General features: G+C 42.4%; 1 protein-coding gene across 3 annotated transcripts in view; it reads right to left on the reverse strand.

Annotated features, from left to right (window-relative positions):
- upf2 (UPF2, regulator of nonsense mediated mRNA decay) overlaps positions 1-13,495 on the reverse strand; it is a 20,514-nt gene extending 7,019 nt beyond the window's left edge. For all 3 annotated transcript variants that reach the window (XM_022749511.1, XM_022749510.1, XM_022749512.1), the window contains exons 1-18: positions 13,455-13,495; positions 11,913-12,281; positions 10,965-11,744; positions 10,721-10,881; positions 10,421-10,612; positions 10,186-10,335; positions 9,737-9,840; positions 9,445-9,530; positions 8,425-8,533; positions 8,233-8,346; positions 8,019-8,135; positions 7,390-7,779; positions 5,944-6,219; positions 5,564-5,747; positions 3,350-3,498; positions 2,508-2,612; positions 2,114-2,212; positions 1,647-1,820 (exon numbers count right to left, since the gene is read on the reverse strand). In XM_022749511.1, coding sequence (XP_022605232.1) covers positions 1,647-1,820; positions 2,114-2,212; positions 2,508-2,612; positions 3,350-3,498; positions 5,564-5,747; positions 5,944-6,219; positions 7,390-7,779; positions 8,019-8,135; positions 8,233-8,346; positions 8,425-8,533; positions 9,445-9,530; positions 9,737-9,840; positions 10,186-10,335; positions 10,421-10,612; positions 10,721-10,881; positions 10,965-11,744; positions 11,913-12,281; positions 13,455-13,486 — 3,591 coding nt within the window. In that variant the 5' untranslated portion in view covers positions 13,487-13,495. The remainder of the gene's footprint in view (positions 1-1,646; positions 1,821-2,113; positions 2,213-2,507; positions 2,613-3,349; positions 3,499-5,563; positions 5,748-5,943; positions 6,220-7,389; positions 7,780-8,018; positions 8,136-8,232; positions 8,347-8,424; positions 8,534-9,444; positions 9,531-9,736; positions 9,841-10,185; positions 10,336-10,420; positions 10,613-10,720; positions 10,882-10,964; positions 11,745-11,912; positions 12,282-13,454) is intronic.
- Between the last annotated feature and the right edge of the window lie 1,433 nt (positions 13,496-14,928).

The raw sequence follows: 14,928 nt of genomic DNA on the forward strand, positions 1-14,928 counted from the left end.
CTCGCGTCCTCCCAAACACACACACACACACACACACACACACACACACACACACACACACACACACACACACACACACACACACACACACACACACACACACACACACACACACACACAGTTTGCCTTTCTATACTTGTGAGGCCCATCGTCGACAGAACGTGTTCCCCTAACCCAAACCTCAACTGTGTATTGAATTTCCATATATGAAGTATCTGTACATATGAAGTAAAATAATATATGTATATTTATCCTATGTATGTAAAAATGACATATGGAAACTATTAGAAATTAATTAATTAATAATTAATAAGAAATTATTAAGAAAATTATATTTAAATATATAGAATTTGAATTAGTTTGTCGTTTTAATAAACTCACATTTGACTATAGGTATTTTTTATATGTTATAAACTTATATCTTCATATATTCAGAGGGTGTATACAAGTGATAATAATATATCCTTATAGTTAACATATACGACAACTTTACTCTTGATGTATGGACATATGTGTTATATATTACATTACTTTATAGGTTTACTGTTCTGCTTCACTCTCACAGCGTTGCTCTCGACTGCAGCAGCTGCTTTCAGAGACACATCTGTAAAAAGCATCTGTCCTCTACCTGCTCAGCAGCAAACAGCAGACAGACACAGTCAGAGAGCAGCTGGTGGACATAGTGGAGCAATTAGCAGCTAAAAAGAGCCAGATATTTCCCTCAGGAGCTGGTGGAGACCAAACACAGAGCTAAAATAAAGAGCGGGAACACTGGACACAAATACGACTCCACATGAACGATCGTGTTGCTCTGTAACTGCTGGATGTGAATATAAACAACTCATTTCAGACAAATTCACAAATACCAAACTTAAAATGTGACGATATGTCAATGTTATGCTCTCTACCTGTTTCTGCCGCCCTCCCATAACATAACATCAGTTATAATTAACCTTCAAACAGCCCTTTGAAGTAGTGACCTCACAATCCAGACCTGTCTGCACTACCATGGTTTAAAACTGGAACTGGTCCTCACAAAAGCGCAATACAACCACACAACCACACAGCTACGTCCTGAGTCAATATTATTCCTGGGCTCAGTCAGAGTGTGTGAGTGTGAGTGAATTTCAGAGACAGTGAAAGTGTATCACTCCTCTCCTCATGTGCGTTTACTCTCAGATACATCCAGACACCGAGCCAAAGAACCACACTACAGTCCTGTCCCTGTGTCTATTCATGGACGTTTTGTTTGTGAGCCAGCGACACCTCTGGGTCCCTTAGGTCCTCTTTAAGGTAAAACTAAAGGGCGATCAAGCATTTGTTTGTGCTGATCTCTGCCTTTTGCAAAATAACCAAGAAGAAGACACAGCGACTGTCAGACAGAAGAGAAGAAAAGATGGAGGCTGCTGCTCTGGACCACAGGAAAACATAAGTTTCTCTCCACAGCCCCTGGTGGTAAGAATCTGCCCTGGCTACAAGCCTGTGACTCTTTCTGTACATGTGCTCTTAGGTATTCCATGACATGCCTGTATCTCTCAGATGACTCAATATATACCCAGATACACAGTCCTCTACTTGATTAAGGATAATTAATAATAATACTGTGATCTAAAGGTGATTTAATACAATTCTCGTGTGTTTTTTACCTGCTGCTTGTTGCCCTTGCGCGTTAGCATGACAAACTGCATGGTGTCGGAGATGTCCGAGTCTCCCTCCCCGATGCACGTCTGTCCGGAGCCCCCCTTCTTCAGCTGACTCTTCAGCTGCAGAGGAATGGCCACGTCCAGCTGGTGCACCTTCACCGCCTCGCCGCTGCGCTGCTGCAGTGACACAAACACACCAGTCAGGAGAAGTTTGTACCTTTAACCGTGAGAAGAAGCGTCAATCTGGGATGTTCGGATCGAAGGAAAGTGGCTGCAGAAAAACGGAGGGTCAATTTGCCAAACTTCGAATAAACTTTTAAATGATCTAGACTTTCTCTCCCCCTCACTCACACTGAAACCGAACAGTACACAACGATTCAAGCATGCAAAACCTGTTTCAGTGACCGCACGGCGCAAAGACTTCACTGCATTCACAGTTCAGCCGACAGCTGAGCAGCAGGATGTCGTACCTGCAGGTTCTCCAGCATCATCTTATCCAGAGCCTGAATGAAGTCCTCATCCTCAGCGCAGGCCACGTGCTTCAGTCCACCGCCACGGATGGTCACCTCCTACACAGACGCAGCAAATTAACACAACCAGATAAAAAGTCCCCCTGTCGTCTCATAAAATCAGTGTTTTCTTAAAGCTAAATTTAAAATAGTCTCTTGCTGCCAGAACCAAGGTTAGGACGTTAATGATAACCTGCTCCAACCTCTGGTCTGTGTCTCTAAATCCAAGTGTCAACATTCACCATCACTCATCCTGTAATCGTGACGATGGTTACACTGCTTTTTAATTTGTGGACAGATTTACGGGTTCATCACTGAGTCTCTTCTCCACAGCTCCTCATATGTTCTATCTTACATTGTTCTCCTCATCAGTCTCGTTTTCTTTATTGGAGTCGGTCAGGTAGTCGGTGTTCTCTTCTTCCTCTTCCTCCCTCTCTTCTTCTTCGTTCTCAGACCCATCCTGTGTGGAAAGAAAATAAATAAATAAATTAATTAATAAATAAATAAATAAAAGGCACAACCTGTTAACTGAATGGAAATTCAGCTGATAAAATCTATGAAAATTCTGATTCTAGATATTTATGCTCTTGTAAAACAGCGAGTAGAATCAACTAATCGTTGCAGCTCTGATCTGTACATTTAAGGCCCTCAGAGCTGCGCTGTTGATAAAATAAAAAGATGAATCTTCACTTTATCTTCAGACAGACTACTGTGGCAGCGACAAATATTTAATCTCTGAGACGAAATATTTTTGTATCATATATCAAAATGTTAGGGAGGCAACAGAGCGAGCTGTCAATTAGCAAAGAGCTTGCTGGGATACGACTGTTCTCCCCATGACGACGTTGGTCATCGACCAGCTGCCGGTCAATCTTCACGTCTGAAAACGTTGGAGCAAATTTCCAAAGAGGGAAAAACTCTAATCGTTTGAAAGAAATCCACCCGGAAGCGACTGGAGCTGGAGATTAGAATCTTTTCATATCACATGCTATGATTTTATCAACACAATGAACAAGTTCTTGCCTCAGTTTCAGGGGCTTCTCCAGCCAAACAAGATCATCAAGGAAGAACAACATTATTTACACACGCCATCAGTTGTCATGTCACCGCGTCACTCCACCAACACAACAGTGGCAATTGGGCAGAGGAACAGGGTGAAGTTTTGGAGAGTTAGGTCATCAGGACAAAAAGACTCACATCCTCTTCCTGTTCATTCATTTCGCTCTCGTTGCCTGACTGCTCCTCAGTGTCAGCGCCTCCCTCTTCGTCGTCGTCGTCGTCTTCCTCGTCAAGCCCGTCCCCTTCGCTCATGGCGCTGGAGCGGCCGTCCTTCCCCATGGCCATACCTCGGTGAAAACACAATGTACGACGTGCGATTGTTAGATTGCACACAGGTGGTTATGAGAGATCGTTATCAAAATGCATGCAGCCACGCCCAACCAGGAAAAGCAGCTTCACTCAAACAAAAGCTTCAGGTATTAATTGAGCAAATATTCAGGAGGGAAATTATTGCCTCATTAGTCAACCTGGATAAGAAATGCAACCAATTACAGGAGCTAATTATGCAGCTGTGGTGACGGTGAGAAAACGAAGTCAGGCAGGCGGCCTGAGGTGGAAGATCAGGTCTTGTGTGACTCGGGAACCGAGGAATGTTTGATCCCAGTTCAAGTATGAACAGTGAAACAATGGGATCACTGTGTTACTTAGGGGCCCTCTAATCCTCATCAATCATTCTCTCCTCTATACACACACACACACACACACACACACACACACACACACACACACACACACATCGCAGAGTTAAGATTGTCATGTAAAAACATATAATAAGCTTATAAAAGACAAACTGTTGTTAAAGATTAAACAACTGGTTCCTGATGTTTTTGGCTTGTTACCGACAGAAAAAAAATCAGCTGTTTGCGGTTTAACTTTCACAGATGTTTCAGTACAAACGAGGCTCAAAGAAGTAAAACTCTGATATTTCAATAAAAAAGCACAAGGATTAGAGAACAGTCCAAAAGAACAAATCCATACTTGTGTAGCAGCATTTTTTTTCACTTTTATCTTCTTTGTTCTCCCACTGATCCTGTCACGACCCTCAGATTTATCTTGTGCTTCAAGATTTCTCCATCTTGTGATTTAACTTTATGTGAAGGACTTCAAAGTAGCTCGCTGCTGTATCGGTATTAAAAATCTAATTATGTCATAAACAATCAGCCACAGTACGAATAAGTACTTTTGCTTTTGATACTTTCAGTACATGTTCCTTATTTATTTTTACACTGTTGTGCTGCTAACTTTGCTTCAGTAAAGGATCTGAGTGTTGCAGCGGCCTGCAGTCGGCCCCACAGTGTCACTCTCTCTGAGGGTGGAGCTAATGTTTACATTTTTCTCTGCACATTCCAAGTCAACACCTTGATACTGTTGAACAAAGCCAGTGCTGCCGTGCTTTGAAGATACACCTGCCACACAAACGTTTCCTTCTTCCTACTCTCCGTCTCGCTCATTGTGTTCTGTCTCTTTCTGTCTCTGCATTCCTGGAAAGTCGTTTTTCAAATATGTCTTAATACAAAACCCACAAAACACAAGTGCCTGAGTCACTTTCACATAAGAGTCACAACGATAGTCTTAGTAGGACAACATGAACGACAGTACAGACAGTACATGAGCAAATAGGAACTTAACAGCAGTTCCAACTTTATGACTTGTCATTCACTGTTGGACGTTATAAAACAAAGCAGTAAAAATGTGATGAATCTCAGTCTTTCCGTCTTTTTTCTGCGAGTTGTGGACATTTACTTGTGATCAACACTCAAAGATATCCAGTTTACAAACAACATCTAAAAATCATGTCCTATGAGAAACTAGAATCAGAGAATATTTGGTGTCTTGGCATGAAAACAAGACTTCTGTGACTGATTGGTTCTGAAAACAGATGATTACATTCCTGTCAATCGATGTGAAACACACGGATGCATGTCACGGACTTTTGAAAAGACAAACCAAAACATTAATAACATTTTTGGTGGTGACAAATCTATTCAGGTGAACCACCTCTAATAAACTCTGCACAGAGAAACTCGGTGACCGACGTCATTCTTTACATTTATTTTAATTCACAATTATCATTCCTTAAATCTCTGTATTGTCTGGGCCCTTTGACTGAGTGTATGTGTGAGGTATGTGTGTTTAGCTGAGATGAACCTGTCTGACAGATGAAGCAGGATGAGGAGTGATGCAGCACGATCGATCGTCCTCCTACACACCGGGGAATGCTGCTCAGCCGGGGCGACAGAGAGCGGATCGACCGGAGAGACCGGCTGCTGCACACTCACAATCCTTCACACATGCAGTAATTACATGCCGGATATAGACACTTTGGATACGAGCACACTGTGTCACTCTTACCTAGCTTGACAAGCACCTCCCTCTCCAGGTCGGCGACCTGTTTCGTGGCCTCGTCCAGGGAGCAGCTGAGCCTCATCTTGGGCCTGAGCAGCTCCAGGGTGTCACTGATCATGTAGTCGATGTCGATGGGGAACGGGTGGTCCTTGGTCCAAACATCAATGCTCTTCTTCCACCAGATGTACCGCTGCAGAAAACACAGGACATCATTTTATTGAAGTCGCTTGAGATTTATCACGGCATAAATGGCTGCATAGAGAAAAGTACACAGCTGCAATGATTGGTCAATTAATTAATTAGCCAGTCCACAGAACAACACCACATTCACGTATGTGCACAATAACACAGGACCGAGCATGGAGGTGTATTGTGAGCAGACATGCCTGGAAGTAGATGAGGAAACAGTCCAGCTTTCTCTTGCTGGAGCCGCGGTCAAAGTACTGGCCGCACGTATCGAGCAAGGTGCAGACCATGCGGAGGCGGAACAGGTGCTCTGGGGGGTCCAGAGGGCTGGGGCTGCCGTCCTGATTGACCCCGAAGGAGATGAAGGAGAAGAGGGTGCGGAAAATGACGGCCGACTCCACCATGCGGTAGTTGTAGAGCTCGCCCAGGAACTTGGCGCTGCTGATCCGCCGCTGGTTGAACTTGGGCTGGTTGACCTGTGAATAGACAGCAGTGGATTATATGAGTCAGAATTTAATTGGGGATGGTCATTTCAGCATTTCACTGAAAGAAACATAAAAATGATGATGATGTGATTTTTTTCTGGGACTTGTACCAAACAAACACGTTCCCTTATGTTTGGAGAATATGATTTATAGGCCGGGGCATCTCTGTAGCAGCACAATGCTTCATTTATGGCATGTTGAGACACATTTCACCTTTATCAAAACTAGAATTACCGCCTCGCGGTTTTCTGCTTCCACCAACCAACCAGCCAAGTTGCAGGAAATATGGTCACAATCTCCTGTTCCTGAGAAACAGTATTGAACAATGGCCAGAAGCGTCATCACTTCATTTTATGCTATTATTATATGCTATTATGCTATTGTGAAGCAATTTGTAAGTCATGGCCAAAAACATGTTTTGTGACCGTTTCATAAAATTACCTCCGGGATTTCCTGATATACTGCATTCACAAGAGTGTGTGGTCACCGTGACTGTAAACTTTGACCAAAATCTGATGAGTTCATCCTTGAGTCCAAGTGAGAGTTTGTGCCAAAGTTACCTCAAGGCATCACTGAGATATCATGTTCACAAGAATGAGACGGAGAACCTGAAAACTCCAGCCTTGACTGTCGGCATAAAAATTACAGCTCCTGCAATTTCGATACTGCACTTGGCCATGTTGCAATTTTAGTTAATATTTTAAATAATTGCTCTCTTTATATTAAAGTAAGCAGTCATACAACACTGTAAAAATATTCTGCTACAAGTAAAAAGTCCTGCATTAGAAATCTTAAGTAAAAGGTACAAATCTATTAACAGCAAAATGAACGACTCATCAGAGTTACATAATTCTGACCTACTCTGGTGTCACAGAGTTGTAGATTCAACCACATGAAACAGTTAGAGGTGTTGTGAAAACATGACTGAGCCAGGCGACATTCTCACGTGTCCTGCAGCATGCAGCGGTGCCCGTCACACTTATGACAGTAACAACATGGCTTCAATCAGTTGTCAAAACTGTCAGTCAAGATTTACACCTGGTTTCGTTTGTCTTCCTGTCCTCTCACTGTACATTACCTCACCACTCTGGACTCATCAATGATATATAAACAAAACCCTCTCGTCTTTTGTCAGTAAATATTATTACATCACAGTCTTACCTCCATGCCCAGCCGGATGTCCTCCAGCACTCCGTCCACCACATGGATGCCCACGTCCTCCTGGTAGGCCACCAGGCCGGCCAGCAGGTTGGCCACGCAGTGGATGCTGTTGTACTTGACGTTCCAGATATTGACCATGCAGCAGATCAGGTAGCTCTTGACCTCGGGGTCCTGCCACGGCAGTTTGCGCATCTGCCTCAGCACCTTCTCGGTGGTGACCTTGGACAGGTCCTTGTAGAGCAGCTTGCGGATGTACTCCTGCAGCGGCGGCCGCTTCTTTTTCACCGTCTTCTCCATGGGCGGGGGGTTGCAGTAGTAGTACGCATTCTCCACCATAGTCACATAGCGAGCGTCCAGATGCTGCGCCTGCTTTTTACGCATCATTTGCTCCTGAAACGCAGACAGGATTTGACCAAAATATCAGCTGTTTTCATAAACACCACAACTTCAATGTTCAATATTTCTACAAAGTACAGTCTAACTAACTAACATGTATACACGCTGGAAGTGTTTCCAGCTGTTCTGAGAAGCCACACTTGAAGGCAGGGTAATAAAGATTTGTATTGGATTATTATTGTCTGTTTTAACCAGGCTGATCCACTGTGATGACGATGAGGATGTGTACTGACCAGCAGGACGCTGGTACGCAGGTGAGAGTCGGGGGATCTGAACAGGAAGCGGCCACAGGTCTCCAGCAGTGTGCAGGCCATCTCTATGTGGTGATGGGTGAAATCAGACAGCAGCATCTGTTGGCACACACACACACAGTTCAGTTTAAACATTACCATTGATCAGCTCAGAGAAAACAAAGCCTCAGATCTCAGAAACAGATTCTTCACCCACCTTGAGACAATGCAGCGTGTCTGTTTTTGAGAACATCTTAAACTTGGCCAGTTCCCCGATAAATCTGACCGTTTTATTTTTGGTCTCGATGTTGATCTGGTCCTTCTTCCGAATCTAAAAGCGCAAACACACACACAAAATTATCAAAAAAATTCAACCTTGCCATTCACAGTATTAAGCCTATATACCTACGTGAAACCTGAAGTCTCCCTTCAGCATGGAGCAGAGGTCCTCAGCCACATCTGACATGCAGGGATGAAGAGTTGCCACCAGGCGAGAGTAGAAGGGCAGCAGATCCAACCTGAGAGAGGAGGAAGAGTCAGTGCTCCACTGATTAGCAAGAGACTAGAAATTAAGACAACAGCACCACCTGCTGGTGTTTGGAGGTAACAGTCTATATTTTCCTTGTCAATAAATCCCATGAAAAGACCCAAACCAACATTACATATGTTGTAGTATATATCCAAAGCCTGATGTGTCCTATTCTTCAGTGCCAAATACACACTAGAGCACCATATATGTATTCATCCGCCGCTGAAGATAGTCCCCAACAAATGCACTATTTCTTCCTGTTTGTTAGAAGCTAGTGTCCAACTGTTTTGGGAAATTACTGAGCCTTTTTTTATTTTATTTACATCCTCAGCAGGAGCCAATGGGCTTGAGGCCGAACGCCACAGGCAGGAAAGTCAAAAGGAATTAAGAGATGGTGTAATACAATGTTGGATTTGGCTTTTCATGGAATTAGTCGACAGTAATGATAATTGTAGATTATTGCCATCCTGACACCTTGTCTACACATCCGAGTAGCAGCTTCAGTCCACTGTCTGTGTCTGCATGAGATACCTTCAGGCATGGTACTGAGTCTTGTTTATGGACTCCTGATTAGTCCAATATTCCCTCTCTTTTTGCTCTGTTCTGGTCTCTACTAACTGCACAGAAAAACATCTGGCTCTTTAGCTGCTAAACGTTGTCTCTAACTGTGTCTGTCTGCTGTTTGGTGCTGGGCAGGTGGTTAACAGCAGATCTATCAAAACAATGAACTGAAAGAGGCTAAATCGCTCCAGGGCACCGAGGCAACACAGCCATTTGATCCATTGCAAATATAAAAATATGGATTAGTGCAGCTTTAAAATCGATCAAAGCTGTTCATATGGTTTAAAAGTTATCTACATACTCATGGTCATAATATAGATGCAGTTTGCAAAGCTTTACCTCTGCCTGGGGACAGTGAAGAGAGCACGGACAAGCTTCCTCCTGTTAGATTTGGTGTTCATGTTCATGCAGAAGTCCATGGCAGCCTGCAGGAGACAACAAAGTGCATGACCTGCCATTACTCATTTGTAACGCTGTATAATATGTAAGAGCAGAGGTCAGGTGGAAATATGGATGAAATGCTTTCACAGTATCATTTTGTTGCAGACAGTATCATTTGTTTCTATCAAATCATCCCGACACAAAATAAGACATTTTAACTTATAAACAACATGTTAAACGTTCTCCTCACCTTGTCTATGAGGTCTCTGTTGACACAGTTGGGGAGCTGCTGGATGAAGGCGTCCACGATTAGCTTCAAGTGGGACCCTGTGTTGGCCTCCTCGTCCTCTTGTTCTACACATACAAAAATAAAAAAATCCACTTTTTTCCCACTTATTTTGCCACTGAAGCTTTTAAAAAATCGTTTTGTGCAAGAGACGCTCACCCAGCTTCTCTTCCCATGAGTCCCCTGATACATTTTCTAATTTATTAGAAAATTCTGCTGCCTATTTTATAATGTTCAATAGTGCACATGCATAGAGGACATTAAACCAGGAGTTTCATGCTTTATGTTTTCAAGTTTGAAATATAAAGACTGATTATAATTGTGGTCGTACAACTGAGGTGTGATCTTTAGGTACAACTGACATTGGGTTGACATGTAAAATTACCATTCTTTTATGAAAAGGACTTGTTTACCTTGCTCATCCAGAAGTTTTTTGGCCAGTTCTTCGTTTTCCGCTTCGTCTGCTCCCTCCAGTTCCAGAGGTTCATCCGTGATTTCCAGAGCCTCCAGCTCCAGCTCCAGCTCCTCTGTGGTGCTGGCTGTGTCCTTCCCTTCTTTCCCATCTGAAGAGGCCAGAAACAGCAGCACAGTCAGAACAACACTGAAAGACTCTCCTTCTTCATCAGTCTGTGGAGACATGAAAGATACCTTTGGCGTCATCCTTGTCTTTCCCCTGGCCGCTCTTCTCGTTGTCCTTGAAGAGGATGGCAGGGACGAAAGCCTTCAGGTCCACCAAGTTCTCATAGAAGTTACGAGCGTCTTCATCTTCCCAGATCCCTCCTTCCAGGTCATACTCTCCGGGCTTACCAGGGGTGAAAATATCAATACCAGGACCATGCTCTGAGAGAGCAGAGAAAGAGATTTACATATATAAAAAATATGACGCACACGTGTAAAAACAAACATCACAAGAGCATGTTTAATTTAACTACAATTCTGGAAACACACCCTCTTGCACAGTCTTGTCCTGAGGCAGCTCTGGCATGTTTTCATCCAGCAGATCAGCCAGGGACTGAGTGTTGGCCAGCAGCTTCTGGTAGGAAGTGGCAAACTCTTCATACTGCTTGTGCCTGTCCTCACTCAGCTCCCCTTTGGAATGAAGGATTCGCCTGAAGAGGAGAAAGTTGTATGATAGTGAGCAACAAAAAGTGACCAAGGAGCTCTATTGCCCGATGACAAAGGAAGTACTCACCTGTTCTGCCTCTCAATGTTCTGCAGCTCCCGGTGGTCCTTCTTCAGGTGTTTGGTGAGTGATGTGAAGTACTCCCGTAGAAGGTTCTGGAAGGGCTGCTGTTTCTCTGTGCTGATGATCTCGCTCGGAGGGAAGGACAAGCCAAACTTGTCAGCAGCCAGTTTCACCTTACGGGGCACCAGACCAGCAATGTCGTCCCCACAGTGCTTACAGAAGCTGATGACCACTGACACATGAGTGTGCGTCTCCCGGTCGGTGCTAATAATGTTCTTCAGCTGCTCATAAATCAGTGAGAGACCCTCCTTGTCTGTGAAGAGGCCGACGATGGTGAGCTCGGCAATGAAGCGCAGATCTGTGCGCAGCTTGCTCACATTAGGCGCCTTGTCCTCCTTCCTTGCTTCAAAGTGCTTTTTCCACGCCTGTAACAGTAACGGAGCGAACTCAGCGTAGCGCTGGTGGAAGAGGGAGCACAGATGCACAGCGCAGCCCACATCAGAGATCTTCAGCTTGGCCTCCACGACGGAGCTCACGGCCTCGCCGATGTACTTGCTGAGGTTCAGTGAAGCAAAGTCGTTGGAGAGTGAATCCCGCTGCTGTTCAGTGAGTGTACGCAGCTTCTTGACAAAGGCAGTGTTCTTTTTAAGGCTGGAGTCCAGTCGGCTGAAGAAGGCCTCTTCAGGTCGACCCTCATGGGCGTTCTGGTTCTTGCTGCGGAGTTCCTTCCTGCACTGATGGCGCTCCCAGGCCTCCTGGTGCAGCTGATGCCCCTCCTCCTTTTCCCTGTAGAAAGTAGGTAAAATTGATAAAGATATATGATGAAAACAAAAAAAAAGCAAAAAACTATCATCGGATTACTTTGATTTGATATTGATTATGCTGAATCTATTATGCCTCTGAGAAGAAGGAGGCTTTACAAAGATGACAACAGCAAAGTTCACCACCACTTACTTCAGGAGTGCTGCCTCCTCTTCACGTTGTCTTTTAGCCTCCTCCTCTTGAAGTTTCCTCTCCTGCTCCTCCTGTTGCCTCTTCTCCTCCTCCTCTTTCTTTTTCTGTTCCTCCTCCGCTTTCTGTTTTTCCTCCTCCTTCTTTCTTCGCTCCTTTTCCTCTTTCTTCTTCTTTTCCTCCTCTAGGCGCTTTCTTTTCTCCTCCTTGCCACCTTCTTTCTTACCACTCATTTTGGCCTCATCTTTTGCTTTGTCCCGAGCAGACGCTGGTCTTCTCTCACCATCTCTGTCCTTCTCTTTTTCCTTGTTACTGAAGGAGCAAACATCTTTCTCATCCATGTTTACTGAGCGCTTGCGTTCAGCAGGCATACTGAGGAGAGACAACAAGAAATGGTTGTTTAACAACACTGCTCTTTTGAAGCCATTTCCAGAATCCTAAAACACTCTCCTAACTGTCTGAGTAAATATTCCATCTGTTGCACAACTTATTGTTGTGGCACTAATTAAATAGGATTATTTTTCTAAAATGATGTCCTTTTTAATGAATCGAAGAAAAAAAAAGACTTGTTTGTGCCTAGATGAGAGCTGGTATTCTGTCTCCTCTTATTGAGATGGGTCTGTTCACTGCTTTGAAAGATGAAAGTTGACTTTGACAGTGTGTGTGACTTAGAAGAAACTAAAAATGAAAATCATTATATTGTTTTATTGTCATTCGTACTAGTTTTTGTTTAATGATATAAAGCATGTGAGTGGGTTGATGGGTATGAATGATTCACGAGGACTTAAATGGTTGTTAGATAAAAAGAGACATTTAAATAGGCATCTTATTTAAGTAATGAATGGGAGCTAAGGAAGACAACCGTGAATCAATGAGTGATCGATCATCAATGAGTGGGTTTATTCATGCAAAGTTTTTCTTTTCTTGAAATAATTAATTGGATTAATGTGTAACCAGCCTGATGGAAACTGCTGTATAGTTAATGCTTGATGTAAGGGTGTTATAGATTCGCATGACACCGAAATAAAATGAATTCTCCCACAATATTTAGTTGTAATTTCTCGATTGCTAATTGTACAGAATCGAAAAAATAAAGCGAGAGGCTCGTTTAAAATAACATTTTTAACAAACACCCACGCAGCAGCTTCGTTGCAGACACCGCTCGTTAGCCGCCTAGCCCAGCTGGCTAGTTTAGCACGTTAAAGTTAGCGCTCTTCTGTGTTAGTGATGAGTTAAGTTAAATCTTAGCTGTAAGAGAAGGTAATCCGTTTTATAACAATGTAAAAACGCAGTAACGTTCTAAACGTTAACACACATTAATGACAAAAACACGGTTAGCATTGGCAGAGCTAATGCATTTAGCTAACGCCTTTAGCTTCAATGGACGCGCAGAAACCAATGTAAACAAACGTTTTAGCAGCGTTAAACTGATAGTTAGTGAGCAATAAATCGTTACAGTGTAAAGTTGAAATAATATACACTCTAAATCCCTGCTTGGCAATCCTCATTTTCGTGTAAATGTTCCAGTAAATTGAAAATATGTACCTGCTAACTGTAGCAAAACAAACATCGGTCATTAGCGTCGGTTTCCGTGTGAAACGTAGGACCCCGTCATCATGGCCCCACACATTATGCCTTACTGAAAATATTTCATTTAGTTATATTTTTCACACAGTTTGTCGTATTCGTATTAGATGGTTTGATATTATCGCATTATAATTTAACCCGTGAACAACGTTATATTTTGGTTCATTCAAATTGTGTCACATCGACAGGCAATGCTCACGGCGACTATTCATGTAACGGTGTTTTTAAAGTATTTAAAAACAAATAGGAAATAAAATGAAGATATATGAGTAATTAAAAATATTTTTTAATTTAAATAGAATATAAATAACAAATTAAAATAAATTAAAATTAAATAAAATTAATAAGAAATTTTGTTTTTATTTATTTACTTTCTCATATTCATATTCAAACACATTATTGTTGTATTGGTGTATTGTGTAGTGTATACCATATCCATATTTATATATGGATATGGTATTTATGTTTATATTATATTATATATAATATTAGATTATCATAGATTTAAGTATGTACAGAATATAATTAAAACTAACTCCACTTTGACCAACTACAGCTGTAAATCTGTACTTACAAATTAAAACATGTGTAATACGAATCCAGTAGTGTAATTTATATCATATCTATGATAGGCGCATTAATAGGGGACATTTTTCTGAATTATGAGTAGTTTCGTGACACTTTCAATGCAGCACTTTTACTTGTAATGGAGTATTTTTACATTGTTGTATGGCTATTTTCACATAAGTAAAGATGTAATTACTTCCTCAACCACTGACTGTATATATCAATAGATGGATAGTCTTATAATACATCCATGGTAGTGGTAGTAGTAGCAGCAGTAGCAAAAGTATTGGTAGTAGCTGTAATTGAATATGAATTTTCCATGCAGGTGTTATTATTTGGGAATATAACTTGAATTAAATAACTCAGCTGCTACTGACTTATTAACAGGATAAATCAAACCAAACAGAAACTATGTAATTTAACTGAAAATAAAACAGTTAGACCTTCAGAAGAAACAGAACAGAGTCTTTGTGAGGTTGTTTTACAGCAGCTCTCAGACTTTCCTCCCCAGGAGACTACAGATACTTTTAAACACGCACTCTTTCCACTCATTCATTCATCTGAAAGGTCCTCCCAGCACAGCCACTAGCTTGTGTGTGCGTGTGTGTGTGTGTGTGAACCAGGGTTACTGTTGTAGCTTTATTGACACAGTGTGGATGAAACAGACACACACACACACACACACACTGGTACTGAAAGCTCAGCTCTAAGCCACAGGAAAGCTACACAGAGGCGCTGTTCACAGGAAAACTACATTTTAGGTGTGGTTATAAGGAATGAAAGTAATCCACCTACAGGAGGTTTACTGATGTCTTACTGTTGCAGTTTAACTCAAGGCTGAAGGCGAAGAGCCCAAATAGTTCAA

Source organism: Seriola dumerili, unplaced genomic scaffold (assembly GCF_002260705.1).
Source record: "Seriola dumerili isolate Sdu_G_001 unplaced genomic scaffold, Sdu_1.0 BDQW01000138.1, whole genome shotgun sequence".
In the NCBI taxonomy this organism is placed as follows: Eukaryota; Metazoa; Chordata; class Actinopteri; order Carangiformes; family Carangidae; genus Seriola; species Seriola dumerili.